Source organism: Staurois parvus, unplaced genomic scaffold (genome assembly GCF_062004578.1).
Source record: "Staurois parvus isolate SC_StPar_1 unplaced genomic scaffold, SC_StPar_1.0 ptg000449l, whole genome shotgun sequence".
NCBI lineage: Eukaryota > Metazoa > Chordata > Amphibia > Anura > Ranidae > Staurois > Staurois parvus.
The window spans coordinates 36833-52159 of NW_028318245.1; the positions used below are offsets into that span (position 1 = coordinate 36833).

The window sequence follows — 15327 nt, forward strand, 5'->3', positions numbered from 1 at the left end:
CTTAGCAGAAAAACACCCCCAAAGCAGAATGTTTTACCACCATGTTTCACAGTCGGGATGGAGTTCTTGGGGTCATAGGCAGCATTCCTCCTCCTCCAAACACGGCGAGTTGAGTTGATGCCAAAGAGCTGGATTTTGGTCTCATCTGACCACAACACTTCCAACCAGTCCTCCTCTGCATCATTCAGATGTTGAGTGGCAAACTTCAGACGGGCCTGGACATGTGCTTTCTTGAGCAGAGGGACCTTGCGGGCACTGCAGGATTTCAGTCCTTGTCGGCATAGTGTGTTACCAATTGTTTTCTTGGTGACTGTGGTCCCAGCTGCCTGGAGATCATTGACAAGATCCTCACGTGTAGTTCTGGGATGATTCCTCACTGTTCTCATGATCAATGACACTCCACGAGGTGAGATCTTCCATGGTTCACCAGACCTAGGGAGACTGACACTTGTTTTGTGTTTCTTCCATTTGTGAATGATTGCACCAACTGTTGTCACCTTCTCACCAAGCTGCTTAACGATAGTTTGGTAGCCCAGTCCAGCCTTGTGTAGGTCTACAATCTTCCCCCCGACATCCTTGGACAGCTCTTTGGTCTTTGCCATGGTGGAGAGTTTGGAATCTGATGGTTTGATTGCTCCTGTGGACAGGTGTCTTTATACAGGTAACAAAATGAGATTAGCAGCACTCCCTTTAAGAGACTGCTTCTAATCTCAGCTTGTTACCTGTATGAAAGACACCTGGTAGCCAGAAATCCTGCTGAATGATAGGGGATCGAATCCTTATTTCCCTCATGAACATGCAGATCAGTCATCATTTGTTAGACATGCATTTCTGCTGAATTTGTTGTTCCTATTCTGTCTCTCAGTGTTACAATACACCGAACATTCAATTTTTAGACCGATCGTTTCTTTGTGAGTGGGCGAACATTCAACATCAGCAGGGGATCAAATACGCATTTCCTTCACTGTACACTCCTGACCACTGCACTCTTAGTACATTATATCCTCCTGACCACTGCACTCTTAGTACATTATATCTTCCTGACCACTGCACTCTAAGTACATTATATCCTCCTGACCACTGCACTTCTTATATTGTACAATGGTTGCTGGTTGCTTGGTAGTCCCTATGTTAATGCAGTCCTTCTTGGAGGAAGGATGTGTGCAGAAATAGCATATGTCATGGAAGAGTCTCATTCTCTACAAATGGCTTTGCTCAGGTATGCGACTTTTAGACTCTTGAATGTGTCACAGTATTTAAAGCATGTTTTTGAGGGACAAGAACTGTGGCATGTGTTACTGTAAGTTTTAAGCCCCTCCCACCCTTAGCACAATATTGCCGCACCTTCAATTTGCCACGATGCGCTCTGCACCGCCTAATTGTCCTCTGCGTGCCCAAAGGCTGCAAAAAAAGAAAGACCTTCATGCGTGTAGCGTCCTGGCCGGGATTCCAACCAAGGACCCCAGTGCTGCAAGTCAAACGTGCTAACCACTAAAACCACTGCAACGCCCAATCATTTATGACCTACAGAAGATCATCATCAAATGGAAACATTTATCATTTGGATTGTAATTTTAATAAGATTTAAGGAGCACAAAAAAGAAAAAAAACCACATGCAGCACCTCAAAAGAAAATATTCACAATAGAAAAATGAAATCTTAAAAAGCAAATAAATGCAAAATTCAAGTAGCTGCAGCATGCTGAGGTAGGTTTCGATCACCATTAGAACAGGATTTGTCCTAAACAAAAAAATCATAATGGGGATATCAAGGGACTGATATAAAATGTAGCAAGTCAAACATTAGATTATTCCTTGCTTTAGGACAGGAAGTTCTTCAAAAGTCATCCACCTGTCCGCTGTCATGGAGGACCACCAGCTGAAGGAGAGATGGAAGTCCACCACGGGGAAACCCCATGCAGTCAGGGGTGACAAATGATCTTTATCTGTAGATGACACCATTCAATACTGCAAGACGTTTTTTCCCTTGAGTGTGACCTCTCTCTTTCTAGCCAGCTTTGATTTCGGAACATCTCTTGGAATCCTAGCTAGAAATGGTCCCTCAACTCTTGGAACATTCTGATGTCTGCAAGACGATTAGAAGATGATTTGATTTCCTTACCAAGGTGGTCTACATCTCAGAACAGGAGTTTGGCTTCTCCCCGTATGGTCTATTCATATTTCCAGTTCGGACATGCATATGAGGAGCACCAACTGGAGAAGAACTGGAAGTCCTCTACAAGAACTGCCTTGCAGTCAGGGGTGACAAATTATCTTCATCTGTAGATGACACAATTCAACTTCACAAGACATTCTACTTTTGAGTGTAACCTTTCTTTCTAGCCAGCTTTATTTTCAGAACATATCCAGGGAACCTTGATAGAGAAGATCCCTTAGACCTTTGAACATCTTCTGATGCCTGGAAGGCTGATTTGATCTCCATACCAAGGCTTTCTGCATCTCAGAAACAAACTATGACTTTTTTCCATAGAATGTATTCATATTTCTAGTTCTGATGTAAATATGAGGACCACCAGCTGGAGGAGAGCTGGAAGTCCTCTATAGGAACCCCCTTGCAGTCAGGGGAGACAAATGATCTTTATCTTTTCAACATCACAAGATGTTCTTTTCTTGGAGTAAGACCTCTCCTTTCTAGCCAGCTTTATTTTCAGAACATCTCTGGAAATCCTTGATGGAGAAGATCCCTTAGCCCTTGGAACATTCTGATGACTGAAAGATGATTTGATTACCATACCAATGATTTCTGCATCTCGGAAAAAGACTGTGAATCCTCTCCATATGATGTATTCATATTTTCAGTTCTGACGAAACTATGAGGACCACCAGCTGGTGGAGAGCTGGAAGTCCTCTATAGGAACCCCCTTGCAGTCAGGGGTGGCAAATTATCTTTATCTGTAGAGGGCACTGTTCAACATCACAAGATGTTTTTCTTTTGGAATAAGACCTCTCCTTTCTAGTTGGCTTTGCTTTCAGAACATCTCCTGCAATCCTTGGTGGAAATGGTCCCTCAGCTCTTTGAATATTCTAATGTCTAGAAAATGACTGATTTCCATATCAAGGCCTTCTACATCTTGGAAGAAGCCATCTTGTGGCTTTTTCCCATATGATGTATTCTTATTTAGAATTCTGACATAAATATGAGGGCCACCAACTGGAGGAGAACTGGAAGTCCATTACAGGAACCCCCTTGTAGTCAGGGTCGTGATTTTCTTGATATGTTTTTGTCAAGTGTTTTAGACTTTGCAAGGGATGGAAGCCGCTGTAACAAAATATTTTAGGCAGTTCAAGAATAACTGCAAGTGCAATATTCATTTAGAGTCAAGGAAAAGCCTCATATATAAGTCAGAATTGGAAATATGAATCCATCATATGGGGAGAAGCCAAACTCTGTGGGCACCTTTGTCTATAGGTGACACCATTCAACATCACAAGACCGTTCTTCTTTTGTGACCTCAATTTCTTGCCAGCTTTGTTTTCAGAATATCTCTGGCAATCCTTGCTGGAAAAGAAGCCTCAACCCATTGAAAATTCTCTCTAGAATTTGATTTTATTTCCATACAGAGGCCTTCCACATTTCGGAAAAGAGAGAACAAGGCTTCTCCCCAAATGATATATTCATAGTTCCAATTCTGACATGAATACGAGGACAACGAGCTAGAGGAGATCTGGAAGTCCACTATGTGAACTGCCACACAGTCAAGGACGACAAATGATCTTTATTTTTAGAAGACACCATTGAATATCACAAGAGGTTAGCCTCTTGAGTGTGACCTCTTGTGTCTAGCCAGCTTTGCTTTCAGAACATCTCAGTCAATCCTTTCTGAAAAAGGTCCCTCAGCTCTTTGAACATTCCCATGTCTAAAAGATGATTCGATTTCCATACCAATGTCGGAACAAGGCTTCTTCCCATATGATGAATTCATATTTCCAATTCTGACATGAATACGAGGACAACAAGCTAGAGGAGATCTGGAAGTCCACTATGTGAACTTCCACACAGTCAAGGGTGACAAATGATCTTTATTTATAGAGGACACCATTGAATTGTCACAAGAAGTTAGTCTCTTGAGTGTGACCTCTTGTGTATAGCCAGCTTTGCTTTCAGAACATCTCAGTCAATCCTTTCTGGAAAAGGTCCCTCAGCTCTTTGAACATTCCCAGGCCTAGATGATGATTCGATTTCCATATCAATGTCGGAACAGGGCTTCTCCTCATATGATGAATTCATATTTCCCATTCTGATATGTATACAAGGCCTTTCCTCGACTCTAAAGACACATTCCACTTGCAGTTGGCCTTGATGATAGCATCTCCCGGGCCACCTGAGCAAAACTTGTCAAGAAAATGGCACCTCACCAGTGTGGATTGGTTTGGTGTTGCACAAGAACATCTAAATGACTCTTCTATTTCAACTCTCAAGGAAATAACAACCTCTTATTTGCCCCTATAACATTTCCTGCACTTTGGGGGCCCACATTCTCCCCAGTGTGGACCTTCTGATGCCTGAGAAGACTGTTTTTAAAGGTGAAGCTTTTCCCGCACGTGGAACAGGAATATTGCTTCTCAGTAGTGTGAGAGTCCTGATGTGAAATCAGACAGGCCTTCCTGGTAAAACGTTTCCCACACTCTGAACAGGAAAATGGCTTCTCACTGGTGTGACACTTCAAATGGCTACTGAGGTTCTCTTTAGAAGGAAAACATTTTCCACACTCAGGACAAGGAAAGGGCTTTTCTCCGGTGTGGACTCTTATGTGTGTAACAAGTTTATAATTCTTCGTGAATGATTTTCCACATACCGAGCATGAAAAAGTCTCCCCGGTGTGGACCCTCTGGTGCAGAGCAAGTTCAGATTTCTTTTTGAACGTCTTCTCACAGTTCGAACATGAAAAAGGACGCTCAATCATATGGCTGCTCTGATGCGTAAGAAGGTCTCCTTTCTGAGTGAAACTTTTCCCGCACTCCGAACAGGAATACGGCCGCACTCCGGTGTGAAGCCGCTCGTGTAACACAAGACTTGCCTTCTGCGTGAAACTTTTCCCACAGTCCGAACACGAAAAAGGACGCTCACCTGTGTGAGTCCTCCGGTGCGTAAGGAGGTCTCCATTCCGAGTGAAACATTTCCCGCACTCGGAGCAAGCGTACGGCCTCACGCCGGTGTGAAATCGCTCATGCACGATGAGGTTTGCTTTTTGCGTGAAACATTTCCCGCACTCTGAACACGAAAAAGGACGCTCACCCGTGTGGATTCTCTGATGTCTAAGGAGGTCTCCTTTCCAAGTGAAGCATTTCCCGCACTCTGGACAGGAAAACAGCTTCTCATTACTGGAACGGGAGTTGAGGTTTCTTTTTTCTTTGCCACCATCTTCTGCATTACAACCTGGAGGTAAGACAAGTTGTCCTTCAGAGGTATCCTGGACGGCACGTCTACCTGTTGGGAAAAAAACGTTACATGAAGCAAGTTGTTTTTTCCAGTTTCATGGTTAGGAGTCATGTACATGGCCTAGTATTCCACAATTTCACAAGGCTCTGCCGTGACTAATAAAGATATTCAAAGTTTTTTTCAAGCCAAAGAATAATGGTGTCATGAAATGCCCCCTGAACTCTGTACTGGCATTCATTTTCCTCCCGTTGCCACCCTGCCCTCTAAGTAATTAATCCTTCTGGCTTCACATTACGGCTGTGTGACAGCAAGCATTCCACAGCTGATTCCTGTCCTTTGCTGTGTTGTTTAGGCTCCCTTGTGTAGCTGCGCAGACTATGAAGGTGACGTCATGACGTAACCAAGACTGATGTTGGGTAGGATTGAATGGATCTCAATTTGCATGATATCCCTTCCAGTAACGCTTCCTATGGACAGCCTACTTACGGCTGTGTGACAGTAAGCCTTCCACAACCACTACCTGTCCTTTACTGTGTCATTTGAACTTCACGCTGTAGTTGCACAAAGTACAGAGGTGACGTCACGACGTTACCAAGACTGATGCTAGTTGGGAACTAACGGATCTCAATTTGCATGATATCCCTTCCAGTAACGCTTCATATGGACAGCCTACTTAAAGCTGAGTGCCAGTAAGCCTTCCACAACCACTTCCTGTCCTTTACTGTGTCATTTGGACTTTCCACTGTAGTTGCACAGACTACAGAGGTGACGTCACCACGTTACCAAGACTGATGTTGGGTGGGATTGAAAGGATCTCAATTTGCATGATATCCCTCCCAGTAACAGTTCATATGGATAGTCTACTTATAGCTGTGCAACAGTGAGCATACCTGTCCTTTGCTGTGTCATTTAAACTACGCTCTGTAGTTGCATAGACTACAGTGGTGACGTCATGATGTTACCAAGACTGATGTTGGGCGAGATTGAATGGATCTCAATTTGCACGATATCCCTTCCAGTAACGCTTCCTATGGACAGCCTACTTACGGCTGGGTGACAGTAAGCCTTCCACAACCACTTCCTGTCCTTTACTGTGTCGTTTGAACTTCACTCTGTAGTTGCACAAACTACAGAAGTGACGTCACAACGTTACCAAGACTGATGCTAGGCGGGAATGAATGGATCTCAATTTGCATGATATCCCTTCCAGTAACGCTTCATATGGACAGCCTACTTAAAGCTGAGTGCCAGTAAGCCTTCCACAACCACTTTCTGTCCTTTACTCTGTCATTTGGACTTTCCACTTTAGTTGCACAGACTACAGAGGTGACGTCACCACGTTACCAAGACTGATGTTGGGAGGGATTGAAAGGATCTCAATTTGCATGATATCTCTCCCAGTAACATTTCATATGGATAGTCTACTTATAGCTGTGCAACAGTGAGCATACCTGTCATTTACTGTGTCATTTGCACTACGCTCTGTAGTTGCACAGACTATAGAGGTGACGTCACAACGTTACCAAGACTGATGTTGGGCAGGATTGAATGGATCTCAATTTGCACGATATCCCTTCCAGTAACGCTTCCTTTGGACAGCCTACTTACGGCTGTGTGACAGTACGCCTTCCACAATCACTTCCTGTCCTTTGCTGTGTCGTTTGGACTTTCCACTGTAGTTGTGTGATGGATTTGGTAAAATGCCTATTCTGTTTTCTGTTTAAAATATACATTTTATACATATTTACTTTTATACTTTTTTATATTTCTAAATATATGTGTTGTGAGTATATATATATATTTTGTCTGCTGGGCTTTGCAGTCCTCCTTAACTTGTTTTGCTCAGAGCGATGCTCTCAACCCCTCCCTTCGCACTGAGATGATTTCACTTAGACTTTGGGAATGTGAAGGGGAGTGAACAGAGATAACGGGATGAGAAGCAAGCATCAAGTTTCTACATTTCTCCTATATTTCAACCAAGCAAAATGTGCCTTTCAGAATGTGACTGTATATACGTAATAGTGACGTGTACTCTATTGTTTTCTATGTATAAAAGGTTAAGCACCGCCCTGCAATAAACAGAGATGAGATGATGTGAAAGTGGTTGTACTGGACAGTTGTCATTATTTTCCGGCGTGCACGCAATCCATATCTAAAAATTAGGAACAGCAGCAGAAATCCTACCCTGAGCCCGATTGTGGTTCTCCCAACCTTTTTAGCTGCACAAACTACAGAGGTGACGTCATGATGTTACAAAGACTGATGTTGGGCGGGATTGAATGGATCTCAATTTGCACAATATCCCTCCCAGTAACATTTCATATGGATAGTCTACTTATGGCTGTGCAACAGTGAGCATACCTGTCCTTTACTGTGTCGTTTGGACTTTGCTCTGTAGTTGAACAGACTACAAAGGTGACGTCACGACGTTACCAAGACTGATGCTAGGCAGGAATGAATGGATCTCAATTTGCATGATATCCATTCCAATAACGCTTCATATGGACACCCTACTTATGGCTGTGTGACAGTAAGCCTTCCACAACCACTTCCTGTCTTTTACTGTGTCATTTGGACTTTTCACTGTAGTTGCACAGACTACAGAGATGACGTCATGACGTTACCAAGACTGATGTTGGGCAGGATTGAATGGATCTCAATGTGCACGATATTCCTCCCAGGAATGTTTCATATGGATAGTCTACTTATGGCTGTGTGACAGTGAGCATACCTGTCCTTTACTGTGTCGTTTGGACTTCTCTCTGTAGTAGCACAGACTACAAAGGTGACGTCATGATGTTACCAAGACAGATGTTGGGCGAGATTGAATGGATCTTAATTTGCATGGTATCCCTTCCAGTAACGCTTCCTATGGACAGCCTACTTACGGCTGTGTGACAGTACGCCTTCCACAACCACTTCCTGTCTTTTACTGTGTCGTTTGGACTTTCCACTATAGTTGCACAGACTACAGATGTGACTTCATGACGTTACCAAGACTGATGCTGGGCGGGAATGAATGGATCTCAATTTGCATGATATCCCTCTAGTAACACCAGTAACACTTCATATGGACAGCCTACGTATTGCTGTACGACAGTAAGCATCCCACAGCTGCTTCCTATCTTTTACTGTGCCATTTAGTCTTCCCTTTGTGGTTGCACAGACTACAGAGGTGCTGTCATGACGTTACCAAGACTGATGCTGGGTGGGACTGAATGGATCTCAATTTGCACAATATCCCTTCCAGTAACACTTACTAACCAAGCCCTGCTTGTACAACGTAGTAGCTATGGGTTTTGGGTGTTGTTCAACAAAGTACTTTCCCTTTCACCACCCATATTCGCCCAGAAATCACTAGAGTACCGAATAATCCAGGGACATAGACATGATGTCCTCAGAACACCAGAACTACCTCCTGGTGCCCTGGACTTGCAAAAGGCTCATGAGAAATCACTAGCGTCCCGAATAATCCAGGGACATGGAAATTATGTCCTTAGAACACCAGAACTACCTTCTGGTGCCCTGGACTTGCAAAAGGCTCGTGAGAAATCACTAGAGTCCCGAATAATCCAGGGACATGGAAATGATGTCCTCAGAACAACAGAACTACCTTCTGCTGCCCTGGACCTGCAAATGGCTCGTGAAAAATCACTAGAGTCCCGAATAATCCAGGGATATGGAAATTATGTCCTCGGAACACCAGAACTACCTTCTGGTGCCCTGTTCTTGCAGAAGGCTCGTGAGAAATCACTAGTGTCCCAAATAATCCAGGGACATGGAAATGATGTCCTTAGAACACCAGAACTACCTTCTGGTGCCCTGGACTTGCAAAAGGGTTGTGAGAAATCACTAGAGTCCCGAATAATCCAGGGACATGGAAATGATGTCCTCAGAACACTAGAACTACCTTCTGATGACCTAGACTTGCAAAAGGCTCGTGAGAAATCACTAGAGTCCCGAATAATCCAGGGACATGGAAATGATGTCCCCAGAACACCAGAGCTACCTTCTGGTGACCTGGACTTGCAAAAGGCTCGTGAGACATCACTAGAGTCCTGAATAATCCAGGGAAATGGAAATTATGTCCTAAGAGGACAATAAATATCTTCTGGTGACCTGGACTATGTGATAGAGGCAAAAAAATTAACAATTGGGGGTGTGGTGGAATCTTTAAGAGATACCATACCTAGAGGAGGTGAGTAAACCCTGCAGCTGAGTTTCAAGACCTGTAGCCTTCCATTTATATAATAGTTTATGTTACTTTGCTGGTCCACCATTTACAACCCATTCTCTTCTGACCAGACGATGAGAAAGTCTACCATTCTCTACCACTTTCATTCAGTGAGCATTATTCCAACTTTCAGGGGTAAAATAAAAATGTGAACAATTTTTCCATGCCCCGCGTGTCACTTACCCCGGCTGACATCTAAAGAAGATTCCTCCTCTTTAGCGGTGAACTTAGACTGCTGATCACCCATCTGATACATCTTCTCCTCTTCCCCTTTAACCTCAACTTTCATATTAAGGTTTTCAACCTAAACCAACAAATGAGTAGAAAATAACATCTTTAAAATGCAATTGATACGAAGTACACAGAAGAGTATCATGTCATATACATTGGAGTCACCAATGAACCCTGGACTCAAAGTCCCACCTACCTGACCATTGTGAGGGATGGGGTGACCTTCCTGTGTGGAATCCTGGGAATATAGAGAACGGGAACATCTCTCTGGTGGGTTCCCATTACTGGATCCATCTACCTGATGATGGTAAGGGATGGTGTGACCTTCCTGTGTGGAATCCTGGGCATACAGAGGACGGGGACATCTCTGTGGTGGGTTCCCATGACTGGATTCATCTACCTGATGATGGTGAGGGATGGTGTGATCTTCCTGTGTGGAATCCCAGGAATACAGAGGACGGGGACATCTCTCTGGTGGGTTCCCATGACTGGATCCATCTGTAGGAAACACACACACTGACTGAATCCATTGTTTCTATGTGTTTATCAGATGATGGGGGATCTAGGTGGACCCTCCGTACTGCTCTCTCCTTTCCAATAAAGTCTCTTCTTACCCGGTGATGTGAGGGGCGGCTGATTGTCCATCATGACATTGGGTTTTCTAACCAAAGGAAGGTCTACAGATCCTACAATCATCAATCCATATACCCGAAGTGTCTGTATTTAAAGTCCCTTACTCACTTGTTTTGATATCTGGAGAAGATTCCTCTTGTTTCACTGTCAACATCATCCCGACCTCCTCCGTAGACTCCTGATAACCCGTTGCATATGCTTCCTCTTCTTCCTTCTTAACCTCAACTTTCATATACATCTGTTCTTCATTCTAGACCAAGAAGGATAGAGAATAATATCTTCAAAATGTGAACACCGATAGCCTGAGACAAACTAGAGGAATCTAATTTTTTAAGGTCTGGATTCGCTTCAGTGTTCTACTCATCTACCTGATGATGGTGAGGGATGGTGTGACCTTCCTGTGTGGAATCCCAGGAATGCAGAGGATGGGGACATCTCTCTGGTGGGTTCCCACGACTGGATCCATCTGTAGGAAACACACACACTGACTGAATCCATTGTTTCTATGTGTTTATCAAATGATGGGGGATCTAGGTGGAGCCTCCGTACTGCTCTCTCCTTTACAATAAAGTCTCCTCTTACCCGGTGATGTGAGGGGCGGCTGATTGTCCATCATGACGTCCTTGTAGAGATATCCTGACAACGTGACACTCTACAGATCCTAAAACATAAATCTACATACCTGAACAGTTTCTGTGTTTAGAGGCCATAACTCACCTGTGTTGATGTCTAGAGAAGATCCCTCCTCTTTAACTTTTTCCATCATCCCATCCTCTTCCTTGAACTGCTGATCACCCATCACATACGACTCTTCTTCTTCCTCTTTAACCTCAACCTTTATAGCCATAAGATTTTCATGCTAAACAAAAAAAATGGTAATAAGATCTTTGAAATGGAAGCACAAATAACCTTAAACCCAAAAGGGGAATATAGTTTCATTCATTCAGGTACTTACGTTATTGACACCCATCTCCACCTACCTGATGATGAGGGATCATGTGATCTTCCTGTGTGGAATCCCGGGAATACAGAGGCTGGGGACATCTGTCTGGTGGGTTCCCATAATTGGATCCATCTACCTGATGATGGTGAGGGATCGTGTGATCTTCCTGTGTGGAATCCCGGGAATACAGAGGACGGGGATAACTTTCTGGTGGGTTTCCATGACTGGATCCATCTGTAGGAAACACACACACTGACTGAATCCATTGTTTCTATGTGTTTATCAGATGATGGGGGATCTAGGTGGATCCTCCGTACTGCTCTCTCCTTTCCAATAAAGTCTCCTCTTACCTGGTGATGTGAGGGGTGGCTGATTCTGCATCATGACGTCCACGAGAGCTCAACAGAGGCAGGAAATGCTTGTTTTTATTAAATCTTTTATGAGTAGTCTTTAAAGGGATTTCATCAAACCAGGACCTGACCTCCTAATAACCGATACTCAACCATCATCTTCAACCTTCTGCAATAAATAATGATAATAATAATAACAAAGAATACAATTATATCCCATGGTGTCATTGGACCTTGAATATGGATCTGAAACAACTGACGGTGAGAAGATCCATGAAAAACCCAGCCAGGTTCTATTTTCTGAGGATCCTCCAACCTGAGGCTTTGAAGGATCTGCACCGTGGTGTGGGAAATGACCCCCAAGACAAACCAATGATGATTATCACCGCATCCCAGTTAACCAGCAGCTTAGTACTACGTATGTGTAAGACGGCCACCTACTGTGAGGACACATACCATCCGGATCATCTCCATCCTTTTGATAATGATAAGTCCTGGTGTTACCAGAGATCAGGAACATGTGTAGACTTCTCAATCCGCTCCAGAGCTGCCACCATTGAAATGATACAACAGCTTATAGGTCACATGTAACATTTAGAGACTCTCAGATCCCGTATTGGATCACGCCTGATGAATGAAGGTGTACAGGCTCTTGAAGGGGGCATCTAGTGGGGAGGATGGAGGACATTAAAGAAGATGGAGGACATTAAGGAGAATCTTTATACAAAGAAATGGAGAGAACAAATATACCGACTGGCAACTTCACCCTATCTATAGGCAGCCATTGTCCCGCCCACTTCCATCATGTGACCTTTAACCACTCAGTGTGGGCAAGACCAGAATCCAACATGGCCACCAGGGGACATGATAGAGGAAACTATCCTGTAGTGTCATGTGAACACACCCCACCATTTTCTTGTAGTGACCAACTGCCTTCTCCTTCCCACCATCCTTTAACGCTTTACTGCTCTCTGCCATCCACCAGCCACCCTACATTAACCCTTTACTACCTCTCCCATGCACTGTGTGTTAACCAATTATTGCCCCCCTCCCATCCACTGTGCCTTAACCATTTACTGCCCCCCTCCCATCCACTATGCCTTAACCATTTACTGCCCCCCTCCCATCCACTGTGCCTTAACCATTTACTGCCACCTTCTCATCCACTGTGAATTAAATATTTACTGCCCCCCTCCCATCCACTGTGCCTTAACCATTTACTGCCCCCTTCCCATCCACTGTGCCTTAATCATTAACTGCCCCCTTCCCATGCACTGTGCGTTAACTATTTACTGCCCCCTTCCCATCCACTGTGCCTTAAATATTTACTGCCCCCCTCCCATCCACTGTGCCTTAACCATTTACTGCCTCCATCCCATGCACATTTACTGCCCCCTTCTCATCCCCTGTGCCTTAATCATTTACTACCCTCTTCCCATCCACTGTGCTGTAACCATTTACTGCCCCCCTCCCATCCACTGTGCCTTAACCATTTACTGCCCCCTTCCCATCCACTGTACCTTAACAATTTACTGCCCCCTTCCCATCCACTGTGCCTTAAATATTTACTGCCCCCCTTCCATCCACTGTGCCTTAACCATTTACTGCCCCCTCCCATCCACTGTGCCTTAAACATTTACTGCCCCCCTCCCATCCACTGTGCCTTAACCATTTACTGCCCCCCTCCCATCCACTGTGCCTTAACCATTTACTGCCCCCTTCCCATCCACTGTGCCTTAACCATTTACTGCCCCCCTAACATCCACTGTGCCTTAACCATTTACTGCCCCCCTCCCATCCACTGTGCCTTAACCATTCTGCCGCCTTCTCATCCACTGTGCCTTAACCATTCTGCCTCCTTCCCATCCACTGTGCCTTAACCATTTACTGCCCCCCTCCAATGCACTGTGCGTTAACCATTTACTGCCCCCTTCCCATCCACTGTGCCTTAAATATTTACTGCCCCCCCCCATCCACTGTGCCTTAACCATTTACTGCCTCCATCCCATCCACATTTACTGCCCCCTTCCCATCCACTGTGCCTTAATCATTTACTACCCTCTTCCCATCCACTGTGCTGTAACCATTTACTGCCCCCCTCCCATCCACTGTGCCTTAACCATTTACTGCCCCCCTCCCATCCACTATGCCTTAACCATTTACTGCCCCCCTCCCATCCACTGTGACTTAACCATTTACTGCCCCCTTCCATCCACTGTACCTTAAACATTTACTGCCCCCTCCCATCCATTGTGCCTTAACCATTTACTGCCCCCCTCCCATCCACTGTGCCTTAACCATTTACTGCCCCCTCCCATCCACTGTGCCTTAACCATTTACTGCCCCCTTCCCATCCACTGTGCCTTAACAATTTACTGCCCCCTTCCCATCCACTGTGCCTTAAATATTTACTGCCCCCCTTCCATCCACTGTGCCTTAACCATTTACTGCCCCCTCCCATCCACTGTGCCTTAAACATTTACTGCCCCCCTCCCATCCACTGTGCCTTAACCATTTACTGCCCCCCTCCCATCCACTGTGCCTTAACCATTTACTGCCCCCTTCCCATCCACTGTGCCTTAACCATTTACTGCCCCCCTCCCATCCACTGTGCCTTAACCATTTACTGCCCCCTTCCCATCCACTGTGCCTTAACCATTTACTGCCCCCCTCCCATCCACTGTGCCTTAACCATTCTGCCGCCTTCCCATCCACTGTGCCTTAACCATTCTGCCTCCTTCCCATCCACTATGCCTTAACCATTTACTGCCCCCCTTCCATGCACTGTGCGTTAACCATTTACTGCCCCCTTCCCATCCACTGTGCCTTAAATATTTACTGCCCCCCCCATCCACTGTGCCTTAACCATTTACTGCCTCCATCCCATCCACATTTACTGCCCCCTTCCCTTCCACTGTGCCTTAATCATTTACTACCCTCTTCCCATCCACTGTGCTGTAACCATTTACTGCCCCCTTCCATCCACTGTACCTTAACCATTTACTGCCCCCTCCCATCCATTGTGCCTTAACCATTTACTGCCCCCCTCCCATCCACTGTGCCTTAACCATTTACTGCCCCCTCCCATCCACTGTGCCTTAACCATTTACTGCCCCCTTCCCATGCACTGTGCGTTAACCATTTACTGCCCCCTTCCCATCCACTGTGCCTTAATCATTTACTGCCCCCTCCCATCCACTGTGCCTTAACCATTTACTACCCCCCTCCCATCCACTGTGCCTTAACCATTTACTGCCCCCTTCTCATCCACTGTGCCTTAACCATTTACTGCCCCCTTCCCATGCACTGTGCGTTAACCATTTACTGCCCCCTTCCCATCCACTGTGCCTTAATCATTTACTGCCCCCTCCCATCCACTGTGCCTTAACCATTTACTACCCCCCTCCCATCCACTGTGCCTTAACCATTTACTGCCCCCTTCTCATCCACTGTGCCTTAACCATTTACTGCTCCCCTCCCATCCACTGTGCCTTAACCATTTACTGCTCCCCTCCCATCCACTGTGCCTTAACCAT

The 15327-nt window shown here is 45.1% G+C and overlaps 1 protein-coding gene across 2 annotated transcripts; it reads right to left on the bottom strand.

The window, feature by feature from the left end:
- Window positions 1-1553: 1553 nt before the first annotated feature.
- LOC149453178 (uncharacterized) lies at window positions 1554-12591 on the bottom strand. 2 transcript variants are annotated; one of them, XM_089688361.1, is made up of 10 exons: window positions 12542-12591; window positions 12248-12456; window positions 11792-11960; window positions 11479-11675; window positions 11216-11357; window positions 10867-10964; window positions 10607-10748; window positions 10062-10363; window positions 9818-9938; window positions 1554-5448 (listed from the first exon to the last, which is right to left on the bottom strand). In XM_089688361.1, the coding sequence occupies exons 3-10, from the start codon at window positions 11823-11825 to the stop codon at window positions 4436-4438; spliced, it is 2049 nt and encodes a 682-aa protein (XP_089544487.1). In that variant the 5' UTR covers window positions 11826-11960; window positions 12248-12456; window positions 12542-12591; the 3' UTR covers window positions 1554-4435. The 2 variants fall into 2 exon arrangements, with proteins under 2 accessions (XP_089544487.1, XP_089544486.1); XM_089688360.1 differs by having other exon boundaries at window positions 12248-12582.
- Window positions 12592-15327: the final 2736 nt, after the last annotated feature.